Source organism: Cyprinus carpio, chromosome B23, assembly GCF_018340385.1.
Source record: "Cyprinus carpio isolate SPL01 chromosome B23, ASM1834038v1, whole genome shotgun sequence".
In the NCBI taxonomy this organism is placed as follows: Eukaryota; Metazoa; Chordata; class Actinopteri; order Cypriniformes; family Cyprinidae; genus Cyprinus; species Cyprinus carpio.
In genome coordinates, this window is record NC_056619.1 from 21,809,265 (window position 1) to 21,829,475 (window position 20,211).

Here is a 20,211-nt window from a genome sequence, read left to right on the forward strand (position 1 = left end):
ATGATGTTTCAGCAAGCGTTTGAACGCCATCGCCCTGCAGAGACGTCTTGACTTTGTGCATTAAGAATAAACGGCTCGGGCTCGACGTGATGCATATTTGCACGATTCCCTGAAAAACAAACAGATGAGGAAACTTCTGTCATTGGTAAACCACTGACTCCATGAAGCCAGATACTTAAGCTCTTTTAACATGACTCACGTAAATGTTGCGAAGCATTTAACCATCGAGTTTGAATCATTTCAGCTTTAACCGCTTGCTACTGACCTTTCAAAGCACAGTCAATTATGGGATAATTTAAATGGCATGCATTTTTTGTTTGTTTGCACGACAATGTCCAACTTTGCACATACAGTAAGGTTGATGAAACACTGAGAACTTTTTGAGCAATGTTGCTGTCAATGGGCAGCCAGGTGAGACACGGGGCCTATGACTGATCTAAAGTATCCAGAAAGAAATTTGTTACCCATTCTCAGTGGAAAAATGCCCAAGCCACATTGCTCAAAAAAATTGCCCGGCAAAATTACTCAGAAAGTTTCCCCGTGTATCACCAGCCTAAGGCTTTTCTCATTAATGTTACTTAAGTTATGCACAAGATATTTAAAATGATAATGTACTATTTTTTATGCATAAATAGTCTCAATTATTGAAATTGACATCCGGCATGTGGCCAACTCAGGCAAATGTTTCAGTAAGTTTGATAACAATTAAAAAAAAAAATCTATTTCAAATAAGTGATGTTCTGTTTGACTCAAACTTCCTATTGATCAAAGAATCTTTTTTGAATGATCACAATTTTCACAAAAATATGAAGTAGAAGAACAACAGTTTTATCCTGCCATGATATAAAAAATTAAATTAATTTCATTTGTTTCTCATAATTCTGATAAAAAAGTCTGAATTGTGACATATCATAAGATATAAATGCACAATAAATATATGAAATATGAAATATAATCTCAATTGCGAGAAGAAAAAAAAAAACAGAAAAGCAAAAATTGCAAAAAATGCAAAATTAAAAAGTCACAGTTACCTTTTTTATTACAAGATATAAACTCATAAAAATATCTTATTTATAGTGTGGTATTAAAAATTATTATTTTTATTGAGCGGAAATTTTCACGGAAACAGGCCTGCATAGTGTGTGGTTAAATTGAAATTTTAAATACATTCAAACCAAAAAACAGTCATTTGTTAATTTCAATAATATTTCACAATTTTACCATTTTAAATTAAATAATTGCAGCCTCACTGAGCAGAAGAGGCTTCTTTGAAAAACATTAAAAAAAACATACTACTTATTGTATGTATTTTCACAGTTTAAATCTCGTAAATCCACTTTTCTCATGACTTTATCTTCCACGCTTTTCACAAGTAGCATATGACGCTTGTCATTTTAAAGGTCTTTAAGGGAGCAATCAGTGAAAACTGAGAACGAAGCTTTGGGAAAAGCTGTATAAAATGCGTAGGTCACTTGATGTAGACCTCAAAAAATGAGACGTAAATCATGTTCCAGTTCAAAAACAGTCCAGAGAGAGAGAGTCATATCACTTACCGAGCGTCTAAGAGCTCTGCGACTGCATCAGGAGAGCCTCTCTGCTCAGGACTGCAGACCCATTCATCACAGCCGGGTCAGATCCGGGCTAAGAAACAGACCCAAAAGAGCAGTAAACTGCTCAAGTGCTGATACAATGAGCCTTTTTTTCCAGGCCGAGGTGTAGCCCACCCTCTGAGGCCGGCCCGTAACTCCCTGCCGTTTTTATCATTACGAGCGTTATTCTAATCTCTCCCGAGACTCCCGGCTTAAGAAAAAATGGAGCTGAATGATCGGAAATATGAAGAAATTCACACAAGCGTTCGGAAAAACGATGGGAAAGCCATTGAAGGGAATGAAAAAGTGGGCGATTAAGGTCTGTGCTATCACCCCCGGCCTGTTAAAACAAATACAAGCCTGTTAAACCCGTCTACACGGCGAAATACACCGAGACACTGCATTGAGAGACGGCCAGAGACGCGAGTTTGAGGCGAAGTGAAGAGGAATTAGCGGTGGAGCACTAAAAACAGCATTTAATTCAACTTTCTCAGATCAAACGATCTTAATGCACTCACTCCAATTAAAGAACATTAAAAACTCTAAAATGCTGCCATGATTGAATACTGTAATTATAAGACTTAAAGTCTTGAAGAACAAAGAAAGCGTATCAGATAATTAAATGACACATCAAACGTTAACGGTTGAATAGCCATTTTGAGTGGAAGAACACTGAACTTAGGCCTGAAAAATATGGTTGGCACTGTGCTGTTCAGTCAATGAGAATTATTCACATGATCACTAAACCATTGGTTCAGAGTTATATTCATTATAAGACCTATAATCCAGTCAGCTTTTGTTCACATTTTCTTGAATAAAATGAAAAGGAAGTCTACAGACTGGATTTAAACACTAATGTGTCAGAGACATGAAAAAATATTCCAAGATTGACTTTGTACCGATCAATTATTTAAAATGATTCAAATGCTCAATGACTCAAGGCCTGGACAGTATCTGCTTTATTTTTGTTCACATTGTTTGCATAAAAGAGTCCCACCAGGATTGACTATCTGATAGTTTTTTTTTTTTTTTTTTTTTATCAAAACGACTGATTTTGTAGCAATAATTTGTAGAATTTTGCAGTTTTTTTTTTTTTTAGGATAGCACATTTACCATATTATACCACATTAGATGCACAAAAGTCATACATGACAGAATAAAAACTACCAAAAATGCAGAAAGCTTGTATATTCTTGTGTCTTGCCAGATTCTGACACATAACTTTTAAACAAGCACTGAGTTCTCTTTCACTTATTCTGCTTAAAGGAAAAAATAAAAATGTGCTGACACTCCGGTCATCCAAGTTATAGTTGAGTTAAATTCTTTATCAGATTTGGAGAAATGTAGCATTCCATCTCTTGCTCACCAATGGATGTGAATGGGTGCCGTCAGAATGAGAGTCAAAACACAATAATCCACACCTCTCCAGTCCATCAATGATCATCTTAAGAAGTCAAAAGCTATGTTTCTAAGAAACAAATCCATCATTAAGACATTTTAACTTCAAAATGTTGCTTCCAGCTATAAGTCCTCTATCCATAATATTGCTTTCTTCAATAAAAGTCATCTCGTCTGAATCAGGAGAGAAATATGCATAGATCAGACACTGTCTACAAGTAAAAAAGGCAATCCAAAACAGCTCTAAACAAATATTTCAGTGGATTTTGATGTGAGAGACTACAGGGCATTGACTTTCCCACCGGAGGACGTGTTATTATGGATTATAAACTCGCATTTTAGCCATAATCATCAGTTTAAAATTAAAACATTTCTTACAAACACACAGCTTTTGGCTTCACAAGGAATTAACTGATGGACTGGAGTGGTGTGAATTACTTGTGGATTATTGGGATGTTTCTATCAGCTGTTTGGACTCTCATTCTGACGGCACCCATTCACTGCAGAGGATCCATTTGAGAGCAAGTGAAAAACTGGAGTGACTGATGAAATTTGAAGGGAAATCTAGTGAATGGATTTAAACACCATAATGTGTTAATGGCTCTGACTGGTAATTATCATACATCATATTATCCAAAATACATAATTTTTCAACACATAATGGCCTTTCTTTTCACGGATCTCAGAGCAGCTCAGTTTTTCCCTTTGGAAACTCTGAATACACTCTGCAATATTTTACCAGAAGCCTAAGGCATATATATATATATATATATATATATAAAAAAAAATGTTTTCTTTTTTTTTCATAAAAAGCAAAGGCAAAAACACCACAGTAATATCAAAGTTATTTCTCCAGGAATCTCAGATCCGGCTCTCAGATCAGCTTGCCAACAATAACAGTGATCTGACATGAAGGATGCTATCTGACGTCCTTGTATTTACAAGTAATCTTCATGTTTTTAGCACCTTTCTGGAAGAGTTGGCGCAGTGAAAAGCCGCACTGATTGGTCGTTGGCTGATGTGTAAACACTCTCTTCTCACGTCCCATGAACCATACAGACTTCATTTACTGACGTGCTTTTTCCCACAAGCCAAACAGCAAACCTGCGGAGCGTTTTGTGCGTTGTGTAACAGGGTTGTTTCCAAACAAACATAAAAGGCCATATCAAAAGTACGCTCAACGGCACAGAAAATGTTTCATGTTCTGATTGACCTGTTATGCAGCTAGAACACAAAGAAAAGAGCAAATAAATATAACATATTGCTGCTGCCACCTCTGTTCACTTCACTGGTTAACACATGAAGTAAATACTGCTACCTGTGAACAATTAAAGCCCAACACTTGCTCCTGAAGCATATCAAATGTAGTTTATGGAGTGTATACTGTAAAATTAAAGCCAGTCTACTGTGATCTCCAAGAACCGAGTACAGTGTGGTTCTAAATGACTAAATGAATATAGAACTAAAAACCTCGTGGTTGAAAACCAGCAAAAACACCTAATTTCACTGAGCATTTGTCAAAAAAGAAAAGAGCTTTTGTTAACACAGAACATGTGTTTTATGCTAAATGACAAATAAGTGAACTTATTCCCCAAATATGTTAATTTGGAATACGCTTGAAAGCACTCGTCTCAGCTGACGACAGTCGTTGTAATCTGGCGGAAAAGGTGAATGTAGTCACAAAGGTCAAAATCTGTGCACGAACCACAGTCTTTAAGACAATGAGACAATTAAACAATTCTAATGCAGCATTAAAAATGTAACAAGTTGATATAAACGTCACCGAGGGGAAACAAAGCAGCGGTTACTGGAGGGTTGCTGTCCACAAGCACTTCCACAGAAACAACACTCAGATGAGCGTAATCTATCCAGACAGCACAAATTATGTTCGTTCAACAAATACACCAGCAGATCTGATTCTACAAGGCCAAACGGATAGAACAGGAGAAAACAGATATTTCATTTGCATTTCTGTTTGATTAGACTCTGTTATAGAATTGCATTTAATCAAAAGCATCTCAGCTTTGGCAGAGCTGCGTCTGCTCTTCTTTCCAGCCCAACGCAACGGCTTTTTCAGTCTGATGAGGTTGAGCATCTGATGTTTGACACCTCAGGGATCGAGCTAAACTTGAACAGTCTTAGGTTTCCAGCGGCTGGACTGAGGTTCAGGTCATTGCAGTCCTTCAGCACAGAATCCTGGAAATGCTGTAATTGCATGTGACGAGCACCTTTGATGCCGAGCAATTATGCATTTATTTATGTACAGAATGCGTTCCAGAAACAATCCTCGCGTGGTTTCGTAATGATGTGAACTCCAGCCCGAGTCGCTGGGATGCTTGTGATTGGAATGACCAGATTAGACAAGTTTTTCTTCGCAAGAGCTCTCCGGGGTTTCTATCAAATTGGCTATGTGTATAAACATTGCACGTGCGTATCAGACATGCTTGATTATGCAAAAAATCATGGTTATTTTGGTTTATAGTGAGATCACAATTATTTATTCACTGATTTTGGGTAAAAAAAAAAAAAAAACTGACTTATTGTTTAAAAACTTTAGACAAATAAATCCAAAATTAATTAAAGAATATAATGGCTAAAATTGTATATATAAAATAAATAACAAATAAAACAAAATAAATACAAATATAAAAAAATATTTAAAAACAAAATAAATAAGTTAAATTTATTTGATGCTATAATAATAATAATAATAATAATAATAATAAAATATTAATTTAAATAATAAAATATTATTATCATTAAAGCTGAAAATGTGAAAAATTATTAATATTATACAAATGTATGATTTACTAATTAATATTATATACATTAATTATATTACTACTACTACTAATAATAAAAATGTATGTTAAATAAAATATTATGTTAATTTATATTATCTTCTTCAATGCAAGTCCGTCAGGTTAAATGTCCATTAGGTGAAAATCATAAATCTTATTACTTATAAAGGTGAAAGTACATCTCTCAACAAGACATATCTTTTGTGAAGAAGGATCTTTTGTGTAGTTCAAACGATTCAGGACGAATTATGCCAGATTCCATCACCACTATTCTAGAGCCCTCATCCTCTCCTCTCCATTCAAAACACCAATAAATATTGCTTTTTTAATTTTTAACTTCACATTACAGAAGTTAAATATGTCACAAATAATGTTTCATATTGCAAATGCACAGACATTAATCAGCATGTAAATATGTGACTTAACGTTAACATGAAATCTCCAAAAAGCATAAATTAAGCACAAAATGTCTCTGAACTTCTTCCCATTCCTGCTATGATGGAAACACCTCCACTAAACAGTACAGTCCAGAGCTCTGTGTGTGTGTGTGTGTGTGTGTGTGTGTGTGTGTGTGTGTGTGTGTGTGTGTGTGTGTGTGTGTGTGTGTGTGTGTTCATACTCATGTTAGTCACCTGAGTCTCAAACAAACGACACTTTAAGACGAAGGAAGCAGTCTTTTATTACTAAGTAAACATTTGTCAGGGCCATGCAACACAGAACACATGGGCTGACATTCATGAACTTTAAAAGCTTTTTGTACCGTGCAGGTGTGAGAAAGCGGGGAAAACGGGAAGCACAGTTAGACTCGTAACCGCGACTGTGATGCATTACTAACTAAACCCATCAGACTATGACTGTGTGAAACGCTGGAGCGCTAATCACTACACACTACACATAACCCTTACACATAACAAACAAACAAACAAACAAAAAAATAAAATAAAATAGATAGAGCCTAATTAGACTTTAATTTCAACCTAAACACAATTTTTTAAAAATTCAATAACAACTATTTTTTACTTCTCACACATAACAAACAAACAAACAAACAAAAAAATAAAATAAAATAGATAAATATACATTTTTTAAAAATTCAATAACAACTATTTTTTAAACATTTATATTTTCACAAATTATTATTCATTTATATAAATTATGTTAATTCATATTGTTTATTTATTTATTTATTTATACGTATTTTAACATAAAACAAAATTTTTTTAATAACAGAAGGGTGCTTTCTGTTCTTACAAACAGTAGACATTTTTTAATTTAAGAAAAATTATGTAGGAATTATTACGTGTTTAAAATAATAATAATAATAATAATTATTATTATTATTATTATTAAATGTTAATAGTTAATAGCTTTAATTGATATTCATATTTTACAAATATTTAAAAAGTTATCATTTAGTAATATTAATATGTAAAAAGGCAATATTCCATAAAATAATAATAATCATATATAATAATACTGATTAATAATTATTATAATATTATTATCGATGTATTAATAATTTTATTATTAGTATTTAAGCAACAAGGTTTGCATTTTAATAGTTCACTAATGCTGGTAAGTATATTTTTTATATACAAATATTTTAATTAAAGAAACAATTATATATTAGGAATTAAAGTAACAAATAAAAACAAACAGTCAATATTTAGGTAACAATTAAATGTTGTTTATTAATATCATACTAATATTGTGATATTAATTTTGATTAATATAAATAAAAAACTAACAATAATATTAAATATATAATATTTCTGCGATATTAATATTCAATCATATTAATATTTGAATCATTTAACAACTTATTTGCATGTTGCAGTTCTCTAATGTTGGTTAATGTTCACGTGACACATAAACAATTAAAACACTATTAAATATTATACGTTTGCTTCCCAGTGAAACTCCACGCTATCAACATAGAAAATGCCTCGGGTAGAAGTTACATTTTGGCAAAGGCATAAAGGTCATAAATGTAAACGCAAATGCCCTCAGAGACTAGAAAGTGACATAACAAAATACTGTACATCAAGTAATTTTCGGAAACTTTACTTCTGCAGTGTGACATTTTCACAGGAAAGAGAGTATTTTGTGAGTTTGCAGTGGATGCTGAGCAAGAAGACGAGACTCAAAATGTAGATCACATAAGATTTATTATACGAACCACCACCTACCACCGCACAACACATTTCCCTGCTGTCCGTGACACAGCTCGTCTGTTTGATAAGAAAGCGCTTCCCATGAAAACAGTGCTCAGCACTTCACTTCCTCCTGCTTCACGTCCATCTGAGAGACTGTAGCGCTTGTTTAAGAAAGTGTTTGTGAAGACAACCAGACAGTGACTAGTCAAAACAAACATGCAACTAAACGTCTGGATTTCATCTGTGATCACTGACATAACGAGCATGAGCGAGAAACTCAATCAATACATTTCCTTCCAACATCTGAGGTTAAAGCATTTACCAATTTATGAAAATATCTTTGAATTAAATAAACATTTATGTAGGAATTATATAGCGTTAAAACATTTAAATTTTTGTAATGATTTAAAAAAATAATATTTATTAATATTAAATTGATAACAAAGTAATATGAATATTTTTTAAAAGTTGATATTTCAGTGATATTAATATTCATTAATATTCATATTTTAATCATTTAACAACACATTTACATGTACACAGCTCTCTAATTTTGGTTTATTTTCATATGACACGCAGGTAAGCAATTCAAAAAAATATGAATGAATTTGAACTAGCAGTCAAAGATAAAAGCTATAAATAAATATCAGATGATAAACAAACATAAAAAACTTAAAACAAACTAACTAACTGACATACAATAAGTGACATACAAAAATACAATAAGACTAAATAAAATAAAATTACTCGACCTGAAATTAAAAAAAGTATATAAATATTTATAATAAATATAAAAATAAAGGCAAATTTAAAATAAAACTTAAAAACTTAAAATAAAATAAAATAAAATAAAACTTAAAATAGTATTAAATATTATATTAACATATTAAATTAAATAATATTAAATTAATATTGCATGTTTAAGGTTCTCTAATGTTGGTAAATGGTCTCATGACACAACATTTTAGTAAGTGTTTTATTTTGACAGATTTTTTAATGTCCTTGGTTTCCTTTAAAACAGCTTAAAATAATAAAATAATCCATTAATATTCTAAAAAATATTAAAAGCAATGTTAATTTTAAATAGTATTAATATTACTGAAATATTAACTTTTAAATATTACTTAATTTTAATACTATTTAAAATTAACATTACTTTTAATATAGAAAAAAAAAAACAACACTTTCGCATGTTTGCAGTTTACTAATGTTGGTCAATGGACACAAAACAGTTTAAAGTTTTTTATTAATATTATAGAAATTTAAAATAATAATATTAAATAGTATTAAAATGAAATAATATTAATATAGAAGTTGATATATAAATATTAATATTTAATAATGTTAGTTAATGGTCACAACAGTTTAAAGGTTTTTCATTAATATTATAAAAAAATATATTAAACCGTATTAAAATTTCAGAAATATTAATCATAAAAGTAAAAAAAAAAACAGTAATATTAATATATATAATATATATAATAATCGTATGTTCATGGTAAAATAATTTTCATTTAACATTTTTATGATTTAATTTATTATTAGACTGAATGCATTGAAGAAGGAACCCCATCACAAAAGAATTCGATTTTGCCAAATAATAACAAACTTGTGCACAAAAAGAGCAAAAGCAAATAGGAACCATTTTGATGTCATGTTAAAATCTAATTGAGATGATGTGCTTCTCAATGTTTTTTTTCTCAATGTGAGTTTTATTTCACTAAAACTCACCAGCCCTAGTTTAGAAAACCCTGCTTTAATGTGAAATAAATCAGCGGTGTACAGAAACCCGATTCCTCTCATCTCATGTGTTGTCGTTTACACATGCTATCCACACTGGGACGATGAGTTACGTCACTCTCACTGTCGGTTTGTCCAACATCGTCTCTTCCTAAACCACAGATATCTGAAGCACATTGTGCTGCAACAATAACGTAATGGCAAACAGATCCGCAGCCGATCACAACAGAAGTGTACAGCGTTTCCACATCGAAGCGCTTGAGGATTTATGCTGCCTGAACCTCTCCGTCCAAAAGGTTTTAATCTGGCAGCAATAAAACTAATATTAACATGAAATATGAGGGATTACGACGGTATTTATCAAACTCTTTCCAACAGAATAGAAACAATAAAGGCCTTGAATCAGAGGGGCAGCGTTTGAAACGTACGATCCACTACTAAAACAACATTCTTCATAAAAAACAAAAACACACAAGATCAGCAGCCCAAAAAAATCCACCTACATAGATTTTTTAATAAAAACAACACCACTTCCCCGCTGACATTTTTAAATCATGACTTAAACGGCACAAAAATAACGGCTGCGTTCAGAATGAAATACGTTCCTATTACTTACTGAATACTATGCAGCAAATACTGCATACAGACTACTATTTCACATTGTCATCAGCAATGTTGTTAATGCAACCTAAAAAGCTTTTATTAAAAAAGTAAGAAAAAAAATAAAACTTCAAACGAAAATGAGAAATGTTGCCTTGACCACTAACTGAAATAAAAACAAACACTAAAAGTGAAATAAAAAACTAAACGCTAAATATTCATGTACAAATATGTTTATTAAAAATAACAAAAGCAAATAAATGTACTAAAAAATGTATTAAAATTTTTATAAAAACTTCAATACAAAGGCAACTCAAAATATTAAAACAGACTATAATAACAAAAAAAATTATGCTAAAATATCATTGGTTGTAACATAACACTGCATATGAGTGCTATCCAGTTAATTGAACAAATAATTACTAATTAAATACTAATAACTTTTATTTTGTTTAGACACTCCACACACACACAAACGCACACACACAAACACACACATAAACACTGCTCCTTTTCTTCATTGAGAATATAGATATATATATATATATATATACAAAAATATAAATCACAAGAAATTTAAAAAAAAACTACACTTTTATATTATATATATATTATTATATAGTATAATTCTTCTCACATTTCCAAAATCAATCAATCAATCCATGATATATTTAATAGTGGAAATATAGTATGTTTAAGTACTAAAATGACTAAAACCTAAATAAAAAATATAAGCTGGATATATAAAAAATATAAATAATAAAAAGGACAAAAGAGCTAAAATATAAAAATTAAAAGAATTAAATTAAAACTTCAACAAAAATAAATAAAACTTCAACAAAAAAATAAAACTTCCATAAAAGTATATAAATAATATTAAAATATCACCGGCTCACCGAATCACTGAATATGGGTGGAATCCAGTTATTTAATATTGCAAATTAAATAGTTGTTGTACATTGGCATATGCAATTGTTTAAATGTAATATTGTTTGATTAATATTATAAAAGTTAAGGTCTGGAGTTTTCATATTCCAATCAATTAATGAATCAAAACAGAGATGTTAAACGCTTTCCAGATCATTCATCAAGTTGAGGGCATTGCATTATGAGATATCCAGCAGTATTCTCTGAATTATACTGCACTGTAAACAAATCTATTATGTCGTTCAAAATCCACATACTGTGCCCAGCATGCCAAGTATACATATACTGTATCCTGCAGAGAGTAAGAGTAGCATGTTAGTGGTGTGTTGTGATCAGGCTCTCACATTTGGGTCTCTGGATGCAGGTGTGCTGGTTGTCAGACAGGAGAAATCCGTCACGGCACCGACACTCGTAACTCCCCATCATGTTAACACAGATCTGCTGGCATCCGCCGTTTCCTTCCGCGCACTCGTCAACATCTGATGGAGACACAGATAAACAGATGAGTAAAAACATAGCCATATTATTAAAATTGTGGTATTACAAGTATGCATATTAATATGTACATATCTATACTGTATAATACCGCTACCATTCAAAGTTTAAGGTTGTAAGATTTGGTTCTGAAAGAAGTCTCTAAAGTATGGAAGCTTGTTTCCGCCATGGGATAAAAAAGGTACAGTAACTGCAACTTTTAATCTCACAAATTCATCTTGCATTGCTGACTTTATATCTTGCATCCTAGACTTTGTATTTCATAATTCTGATTTTATATATCACAATTTAGACAATGTCTTGCAATTTTGACTTTACATCTCGCAATTCTGACTTTACATCTAACAATTCTGACTTTACGTCTCACAATTCTGATTTCACGTCTCACAATTGACTTTATATTATAATTTAGACTTTACATCTTACATCTCGCAATTCTGACTTTACGTCTTAGAATTCTGACTTTACATCTAACAATTCTGATTTTACGTCTCACAATTCTGACTTTACGTCACACAATTCTGACTTTACATCTAAAAATTCTGACTTTAGGTCTCACAATTCTGACTTTATGTCTCGCAATTCTGACTTTATGTCTCGCAATTCTAACTTTATGTCTCGCAATTCTAACTTTACATCTCACAATTCTGACTTTACATCTAACAATTCTGACTTTAGGTCTCACAATTCTGACTTTATGTCTCGCAATTCTAACTTTACATCTCACAATTCTGACTTTACGTCTCGCAATTCTAACTTTACATCTCACAATTTTGACTTTACGTCTCGCAATTCTAACTTTACATCTCACAATTTTGACTTTACATCACACAATTCTGACTTTACATTTAACAATTTTGACTTTACATCACACAATTCTGACTTTACATTTAACAATTTTTAATTGGCATCTAAAAATTCTGACTTTACATCTCACAATTCTGACATTCATCTCGCAATTCTGACTTTACATCTTCCAATTCTGACTTTAGGTCTCACAATTCTGACTTTACATCTTGCAATTGTAACTTTACATCTCACAATTTTGACTTTACATCACAAAATTCTGACTTTACATTTAACAATTTTTAATTGGCATCTAAAAATTCTGACTTTACATCTCACAATTCTGACATTCATCTCGCAATTCTGACTTTACATCTTCCAATTCTGACTTTAGGTCTCACAATTCTGACTTTACATCTTGCAATTGTAACTTTACATCTCACAATTTTGACTTTACATCACACAATTCTGACTTTACATTTAACAATTTTTAATTGGCATCTAAAAATTCTGACTTTACATCTCACAATTCTGACATTCAACTCGCAATTCTGACTTTACATCTTCCAATTCTGACTTTAGGTGTCACAATTCTGACTTTACATCTTGCAATTGTAACTTTACATCTCACAATTTTGACTTTACATCACAAAATTCTGACTTTACATTTAACAATTTTTAATTGGCATCTAAAAATTCTGACTTTACATCTCACAATTCTGACATTACATCTCGCAATTCTGACTTTACATCTTCCAATTCTGACTTTACGTCTTGCAATTCTCACTTTACATCTAATAATTCTAACTTTACATCTAACAATTCTGACTTTAGGTCTCGCAATTCTGACTTTACATTTGCAATTCTGACTTCACGTCTCACAATTCTGACTTTACATCTAACAATTCTGACTTTTTGTCTCACAATTCTGATTTCACGTCTCACAATTGACTTTATATTATAATTTAGACTTTACATCTTACATCTCGCAATTCTGACTTTACGTCTCGCAATTCTGACTTTACATCTCACAATTCTGACTTTACCTCTCGCAATTCTGACTTTACATCTCACAATTCCGACTTTACCTCTCGCAATTCTGACTTTACATCTCACAATTCTGAATTTACATCTAACAATTCTGACTTTATGTCTCACAATTCTGATTTCACGTCTCACAATTCTGACTTTACATCTTGCAATTCTGACCTTACATCTTGCAATTCTGACTTTACATCAGGCAATTCTGACTTTACGTCACGCAATTCTGATTTTATATTAAAATGTAGACTTTACATCTCAAAATTGTAACTTTACGACCCGCAATTCAAGGTAAATGTTGAGTCTGACAACAACTTTAATATACATTTAAAAAAAAATTCAATAAATATACTGTAATTGCACACCTTTCTGATGCGCTCCATCATGTATGCACATGGTTAAGTCTTTTAAGTTTAACTGTGACTTGATTGATGTTAAAACATTGTTTAGAAAATAGAAAAAGCACATTGATTTCAGTTCATTATTTGTTCATTATATATATGTGAGAGTACCTCGGTGGTGTATCACGGTTTTTTGATTTGGTTTGAATATTTTTTTCAACCCTAGAAACTTCAAAAGAACAGTTTAGATTAATGTCTTGCAATTCTGACTTCACGTCTTACAATTCTGACTTTATATTTTAATTTAGACTTTACATCTTACATCTCGCAATTCTGACTTTACATCTCACAGTTCTGACTTTACATCTAACAATTCTGACTTTAGGTCTCGCAATTCTGATTTTACATTTGCAATTCTGACTTTACATCTAACAATTTTGACTTTGCATCTAACAATTTTGACTTTGCATCTAACAATTTTGACTTTAGGTCTCTCAATTCTGACTTACGTCTCACAATTCTGACTTTACGTCTCGCAATTCTGACTTTCCATCTTGCAATTCTGACTTTCCATCTCGCAATTCTGACTTTATATTATAATTTAGTATTTGCTGTACTTCAAAAGAACAATTTTTATTTGGAATAAAAATTATTTGTAACATTATGCCTTTACTTTCACTTTTGATCAATGTAATGTATCCTTGGTGTATAAAAATATGAATTTCTTACAAATATACAGTATAACTAATATTTAAATTATAACAATTCAAAGCATTTATTGAAACGAAACTGCAAAAATTGCTTGTTCAGAAATCATCACAACTACAAATTTGATTGTGTTGTTACTCATTTCGCATGCAAAGGGAGCACCCGATCATAAAAGAGTTAATTTGCATATAGAAGGTAGAATGAAAAATGGTCACTTTTGTGCACAAAACCTTAATAAAAAGCAAATTTCAGGGCATAACCTCATGAATCTGAACATCCCTCTCCCGCTCTTTGTTTTCTTCCTCAGTCTAAACAGTCCACAGCTACATTTCTCATGTTTTTGCTCACATTCTCGCAGCTCTGATGTCCATTCGTGATGTTGATATGTGACTCGCCTCAGAAACAGACGGCATTAGATCATTAATCATTACATCCTGGTGATTTCATGCAGTTTCTCATTCTTCCAGTCTGTGTGAGTTTTGTCTGTATATGTGCTGGCTTACAATTACTGTGGACCTGCTTGTGTGAACTTGCATCAGTTCAGTTGGTGTTGATGTTGTTGGCAACTCTGCTTTGCAATGAAACAGCTTAATAAAAATACTAAGTAATGTCTTTAAATGCAGAGAGCATAGCACAAGGGTTAGGGGACAGAACATATCATTAGTTCAGTATAAAAAAAAAAAAAGTCAAATAGTCAATGCAAAGTCTCACTGTGATAGAAAAACAAAGCAGCTTGTGTTGATAGACTCATCGTCTTTTGGGATTTATGGATCGTTACACAAACCGATCATTCAACAGCTGATTAAAAGCCAATACATTTCAACCTGCAGTATGCTGTTAAATGACATCAGGGCCCTTTCCTGAACTCAGACTGATCCTAAATAAACATGACGTCTGAATTACTTGATTATAGTCAGAGATTAGTCTGTCTTTGATTGATGCAGATTTTAAGCCTATTTTAAAACTTTACCATGGTTACTATGATATCACCAAAATATTATATTTAGTTACTACTGTAAAATCATAATAAATGAATCCTGGATTTTCTTTAAATAATGTCAGACTCTGTTGAATCCTCCTGTCATTTTGTTTTATTTTTTTATGACAGTGGTGGACAATACTAGGCAATAGCAGTCTTCTTGTGGTAACAGTATCTGTACTGTATATAGTGCTTTGGGAAACGATACTGTAGTTACCATGTTATTTTTTTATTATTTTTTTTATGTAAAGGACCGTTTACACAAATATAAACAGAATGTACAGTATTGCCCTGAAAAGCCTTTTAGGAGATAATAAACAAATAAAAATAAATACAATACAATATAACATTATTTTAATATGATAAATAATGATATAACTTCTGCCTTACTCCAATAAATAAATAAATTAATTAATTCAATAATAATAATACTTAATATAAACAGAAAACAAACAAACATATTACAGATAGATAGATAGATAGATAGATAGATAGATAGATAGATAGATAGATAGATAGATAGATAAAAAATTACTAAACTGATTGAAAAACATATATTTTGCCATTTTTGGCTGTCAGCTGAAAGAGAAAATAGGCCTAAATATTTGGGGCTGAAAAGATAAAAAAAAAAAAAAAAACTCAACTTTTGGACAAGAGAAACTTGGACATTGAGAAGATGCTGCAGGCTTGTGACATGAGCCAGGTTGAAACATACTGGATGTAACACACATGGCCGCTGATTTCAAGCCGATGAGATGCACACACTCTGTCTAACGCATGATGAGAGACTTTAGTATCACTGACAGCAGGTGTTGAGTCAAGTTTAACCCACTTACTACTAAAACTCTGTCCTATGAGGGCACAAGCCGTCAAACTGACAAACATATGAGTGTTTGTTCTCATTCGAGACGTTTCTGTGTGTTGTCTGCCTCTCTGAGGATGAGACTGCAACCTGATCTCTCTCTCAGATACGTCTCATTAGAGTCAGCCTGCTGTATACACAAGCTCACGCTTAATAAACCCTCATGCGAAACTCATTTTCTGTCTATTTGTCCAATGCACTGAGGCCTTGGGATAGAGTTTCCAATCTAGGCCATTTTCAGCTGAGCCGAGGGGGGGAATATAACCATTTCCCAGCGCTCATGTTCACTCTCTCTCTCTCTCTCTCTCTCTCACACACACACACACACACACACACTCAAAGATAGACTCACATTCCCACCATTTAACAACTGTGACATGAAGTTATCAGCATCAAATTCTGTCCATGCTGAAAGTGTAAATACCATATGAAATGACAAAGTTAATCTAAACATGCAGGATTTTGAACCAATCAAATGTTATTGTGGAGTGTTACCAAACTTCTAAAAATTACTAAGGCCAGAAATATATTCCATACAAGCATGCAAAGAAAATGCATTGTCATAACATACAATTTTATCAGTCAATCTTAAACACTGAATATTTAGGAGGAGCTAAAAAAAGAAAATAAATTATATAGTAATATATACATATTTATTATTAAATATTATAAATAAATAAATAAATAAAATACTGGGTATTTAATACAGTGTAGTATTCTTAACCAATCAGTCATGTGGGTGTGGCTACAGAATGTAGCAGAGTTTCAAAGGCCTGAAATATATTCCATGCAAGTACAAAAAAAAAAAAAACATTTTCATAATGTGCATTTTTATTGTAGCAGTAAAATCATGGGGGTGGAGTTCCATCAAATGAATGTGTCAGGAAATCTGATCAGTTATCTTATTTTTTTAAAGCAACAAATATGCTCTACAATATCAGTAGTTGACATGAAAGAACACAGATGACAATTTCACAACAATTTACCAATGCTGAGAATGAAATGTGCATGACACATTTTAGAACACATTGAAACTGAGGATCAAAAGCATCCACATTTGCTACTAACGTATCAGTCAGCTCTAAGCGTTTGGAAAGCATTTATGGAAACAGCTGTCTGTTTGCACAGAGCTTGCTTTAGTATCTTTGCATGTGCGAGAGCCTTGCGCTTCAAACCCCAAACACCTTGCTCCCGCAGCATAAACAAACCCATGATTTCCTGCTGCCGCTGAGTTTGGTGAAGCTGTGCCGGTCAGCGGACGGTGTTAGTGACATGTGTTCTGTGCAGATCACGGCTCACATCCAAAGCAAATATTTGGAAAAGGAACAGGATTCTGGTGAAACCCGGAGCAGAGCTCATACTATTTGCACTTAAAACATTTCTTAAAAAAACTCCTGAGAGGATTCCTGTGCTGAAGAATTACCTCTCTCTCTCTCTCTCTCTCTCTCTCTCTCTCTCTCTCTCTCTCTCTCTCTCTCTCTCTTTCCTTCTCTTATTCCTTGTCGTCTATTCCTTCCCTTTTCTCACTCTTTCCTTCCCCTGTGACTCACTGAATGTTCCAGACGATCAGTAGATTATGAGGTTACTTCTCAATCTTCCAGCAGTACTTTTTTTGTGGCTTTCTATTTAAGATTCTTTAGCACATATCTATCTATCTATCTATCTATCTATCTATCTATCTATCTATCTATCTATCTATCTATCTATCTATCTATCTATCTATCTATCTATCTATCTATCTATCTATCTATCTATCTATCTATCTATCTATCTATCTACCTACCTACCTACCTACCTACCTACCTACCTGTCTGTCTGTCTGTCTGTCTATAATATGCTAATATGAAAATAATATTAAAATATAGAAATATAGTTTATATATTATTATCAAAAATATATTTAATATAATTTATTATTATAATTTGCATTGAAGTGTTCAAGTTTTAAAGTGAAAATAAAATGTCATCACAATAGCTACCTTAAACTTGGACTTCTGTGCCTCTTTTTTAGTGTATAGTGTGTAAATGGTTCAATACATTAATTGCAATTAAATATGCAAATATCATGCTATTTTCATTTGATGAACAATTTTGAATTTGTGTCCCATTGTTCACCCCCAAAATAAATTTAAATTAACAATACAATATTTAATAAATAATCATTATAAATAATGCTGTCTCAATACTAAATGAATAATGAATATGAATAAAATAAATAAATAAATAATTGATTGCCAAAAATGTCATTTTGGCTGTTAGCTAAAACATAAAATAAGCTAGTAAAATACATGAAAAAAAGAACAAATGCAATTCAATATGCCAATATCAAATTTTAAATGCTTAACATAAAAAAAATGTGTGTTAAAATCAATGTTAAACCTGCGCACAAAATCAAAATCAACAGCGTACCATACAATTGTTTTATTGAATAATAATTAGAAATGTGAGCAAGGAGCTAGTTCAAGTGTCATCTATAATCTGAGCTCTAAAGGGAAGCGAAAATTAGACCCAAACCCTCATGACTAAAGCAAAATCCACACAAAAGTGTTTTTCTGCATAGATTACAAGATTTTCAACTTTCCTTCTCACTGAAAACACCATGGAAACAAAGCGACCTGTTATTTTTAGCCTTCAAACCAAGAACACACTAACTTGGAGCAAAAGTTACTTAGTATCCTAAAGAAACCTCGGGAGGAGGAGAGAGACTGAGAGTGGGTTGTTTATTTTAGCCACAGTTCATCTGTGTAAAGCGTTCATTTGTGAAGAACAGAACGCAGAGTTAGAAAAGAGTTAGTGAAGGGTGTATGAGAGATAACAGAGAGTCTGGGATATCAAAAGCGGCTGCTGGTGAGCAGATATACAGCGGTACAGCTCATCCATACAGCTGCGCAAATCATCCACGGCTAAACATGAGACTTGCGCTAAATGGGTTGGAACAAAGCAGGCGTGTGTGTGATGAGATGAAGCAAGAGCAATTCACAGCAATCTGAGTATGTAATACATATATATATATATAATATATATATATATATATATATATATATATATATATATTTAAATTAATTACTGGAAAAGCATGCTATCATCTACACAACATATAAGGTACTCTCAGGAAAACAAAAAAAAAAAAAAAAAAATATACTGGATATGGTCTAATGTAAAATACTAAAATACTGCATTGCAAATTTCACTGTATAACATTATTTTTAGTATTCCTATTCGTAAAAGAATATTCCATTCATAGAAATATTTCCTTTTAGTGTATATAATTTTAATACTAATTAGTAAAAAAACATGCTATCATATACAGAACATATAAAGTATTGTCAGAAAAAAAGTAATATATTTGGTCTAATATAAAATATATATATAAAAAAGTTATTCCAAATTGAACTTTGTAATAATGTATTTAATAGTTTGATTAATATTATTCGAATATAACATTACATCTTTTTTTTGCACACACACCCACACACACACACACACTTAATATTTGTCAAAATATGAAGAGTTAATTTGCAAAAACCGATAAACGCCACTTTAAAAAAAAAAAAAAGATTGCCATGCGTTCAATATATTTATATTATTAAACATACTTTCAATGAACTTTAATTTTGTAAATTACCCGTATTTTTAAAAATTATTAATACTTCATCAAAACAACCCAACTGCAAAATTAAGTTATCGGTTTTTGCAAATCAACTCTTCATATGTAATTAAATGTAACATTCATTGAATAGTAATTTTAATGAGCCTTGATGATCTAAATGATCCCAAATTTTCCTTTAG

General features: G+C 31.8%; 1 protein-coding gene across 6 annotated transcripts in view; it reads right to left on the minus strand.

Annotated features, from left to right (window-relative positions):
• The window catches only part of LOC109079097 (signal peptide, CUB and EGF-like domain-containing protein 3), a 98,321-nt gene that overhangs the window by 42,184 nt on the left and 35,926 nt on the right, over positions 1 to 20,211 (minus strand). For all 6 annotated transcript variants that reach the window (XM_042751377.1, XM_042751374.1, XM_042751378.1 and 3 more), the window contains exon 4: positions 11,556 to 11,690. In XM_042751377.1, coding sequence (XP_042607311.1) covers positions 11,556 to 11,690 — 135 coding nt within the window. The remainder of the gene's footprint in view (positions 1 to 11,555; positions 11,691 to 20,211) is intronic.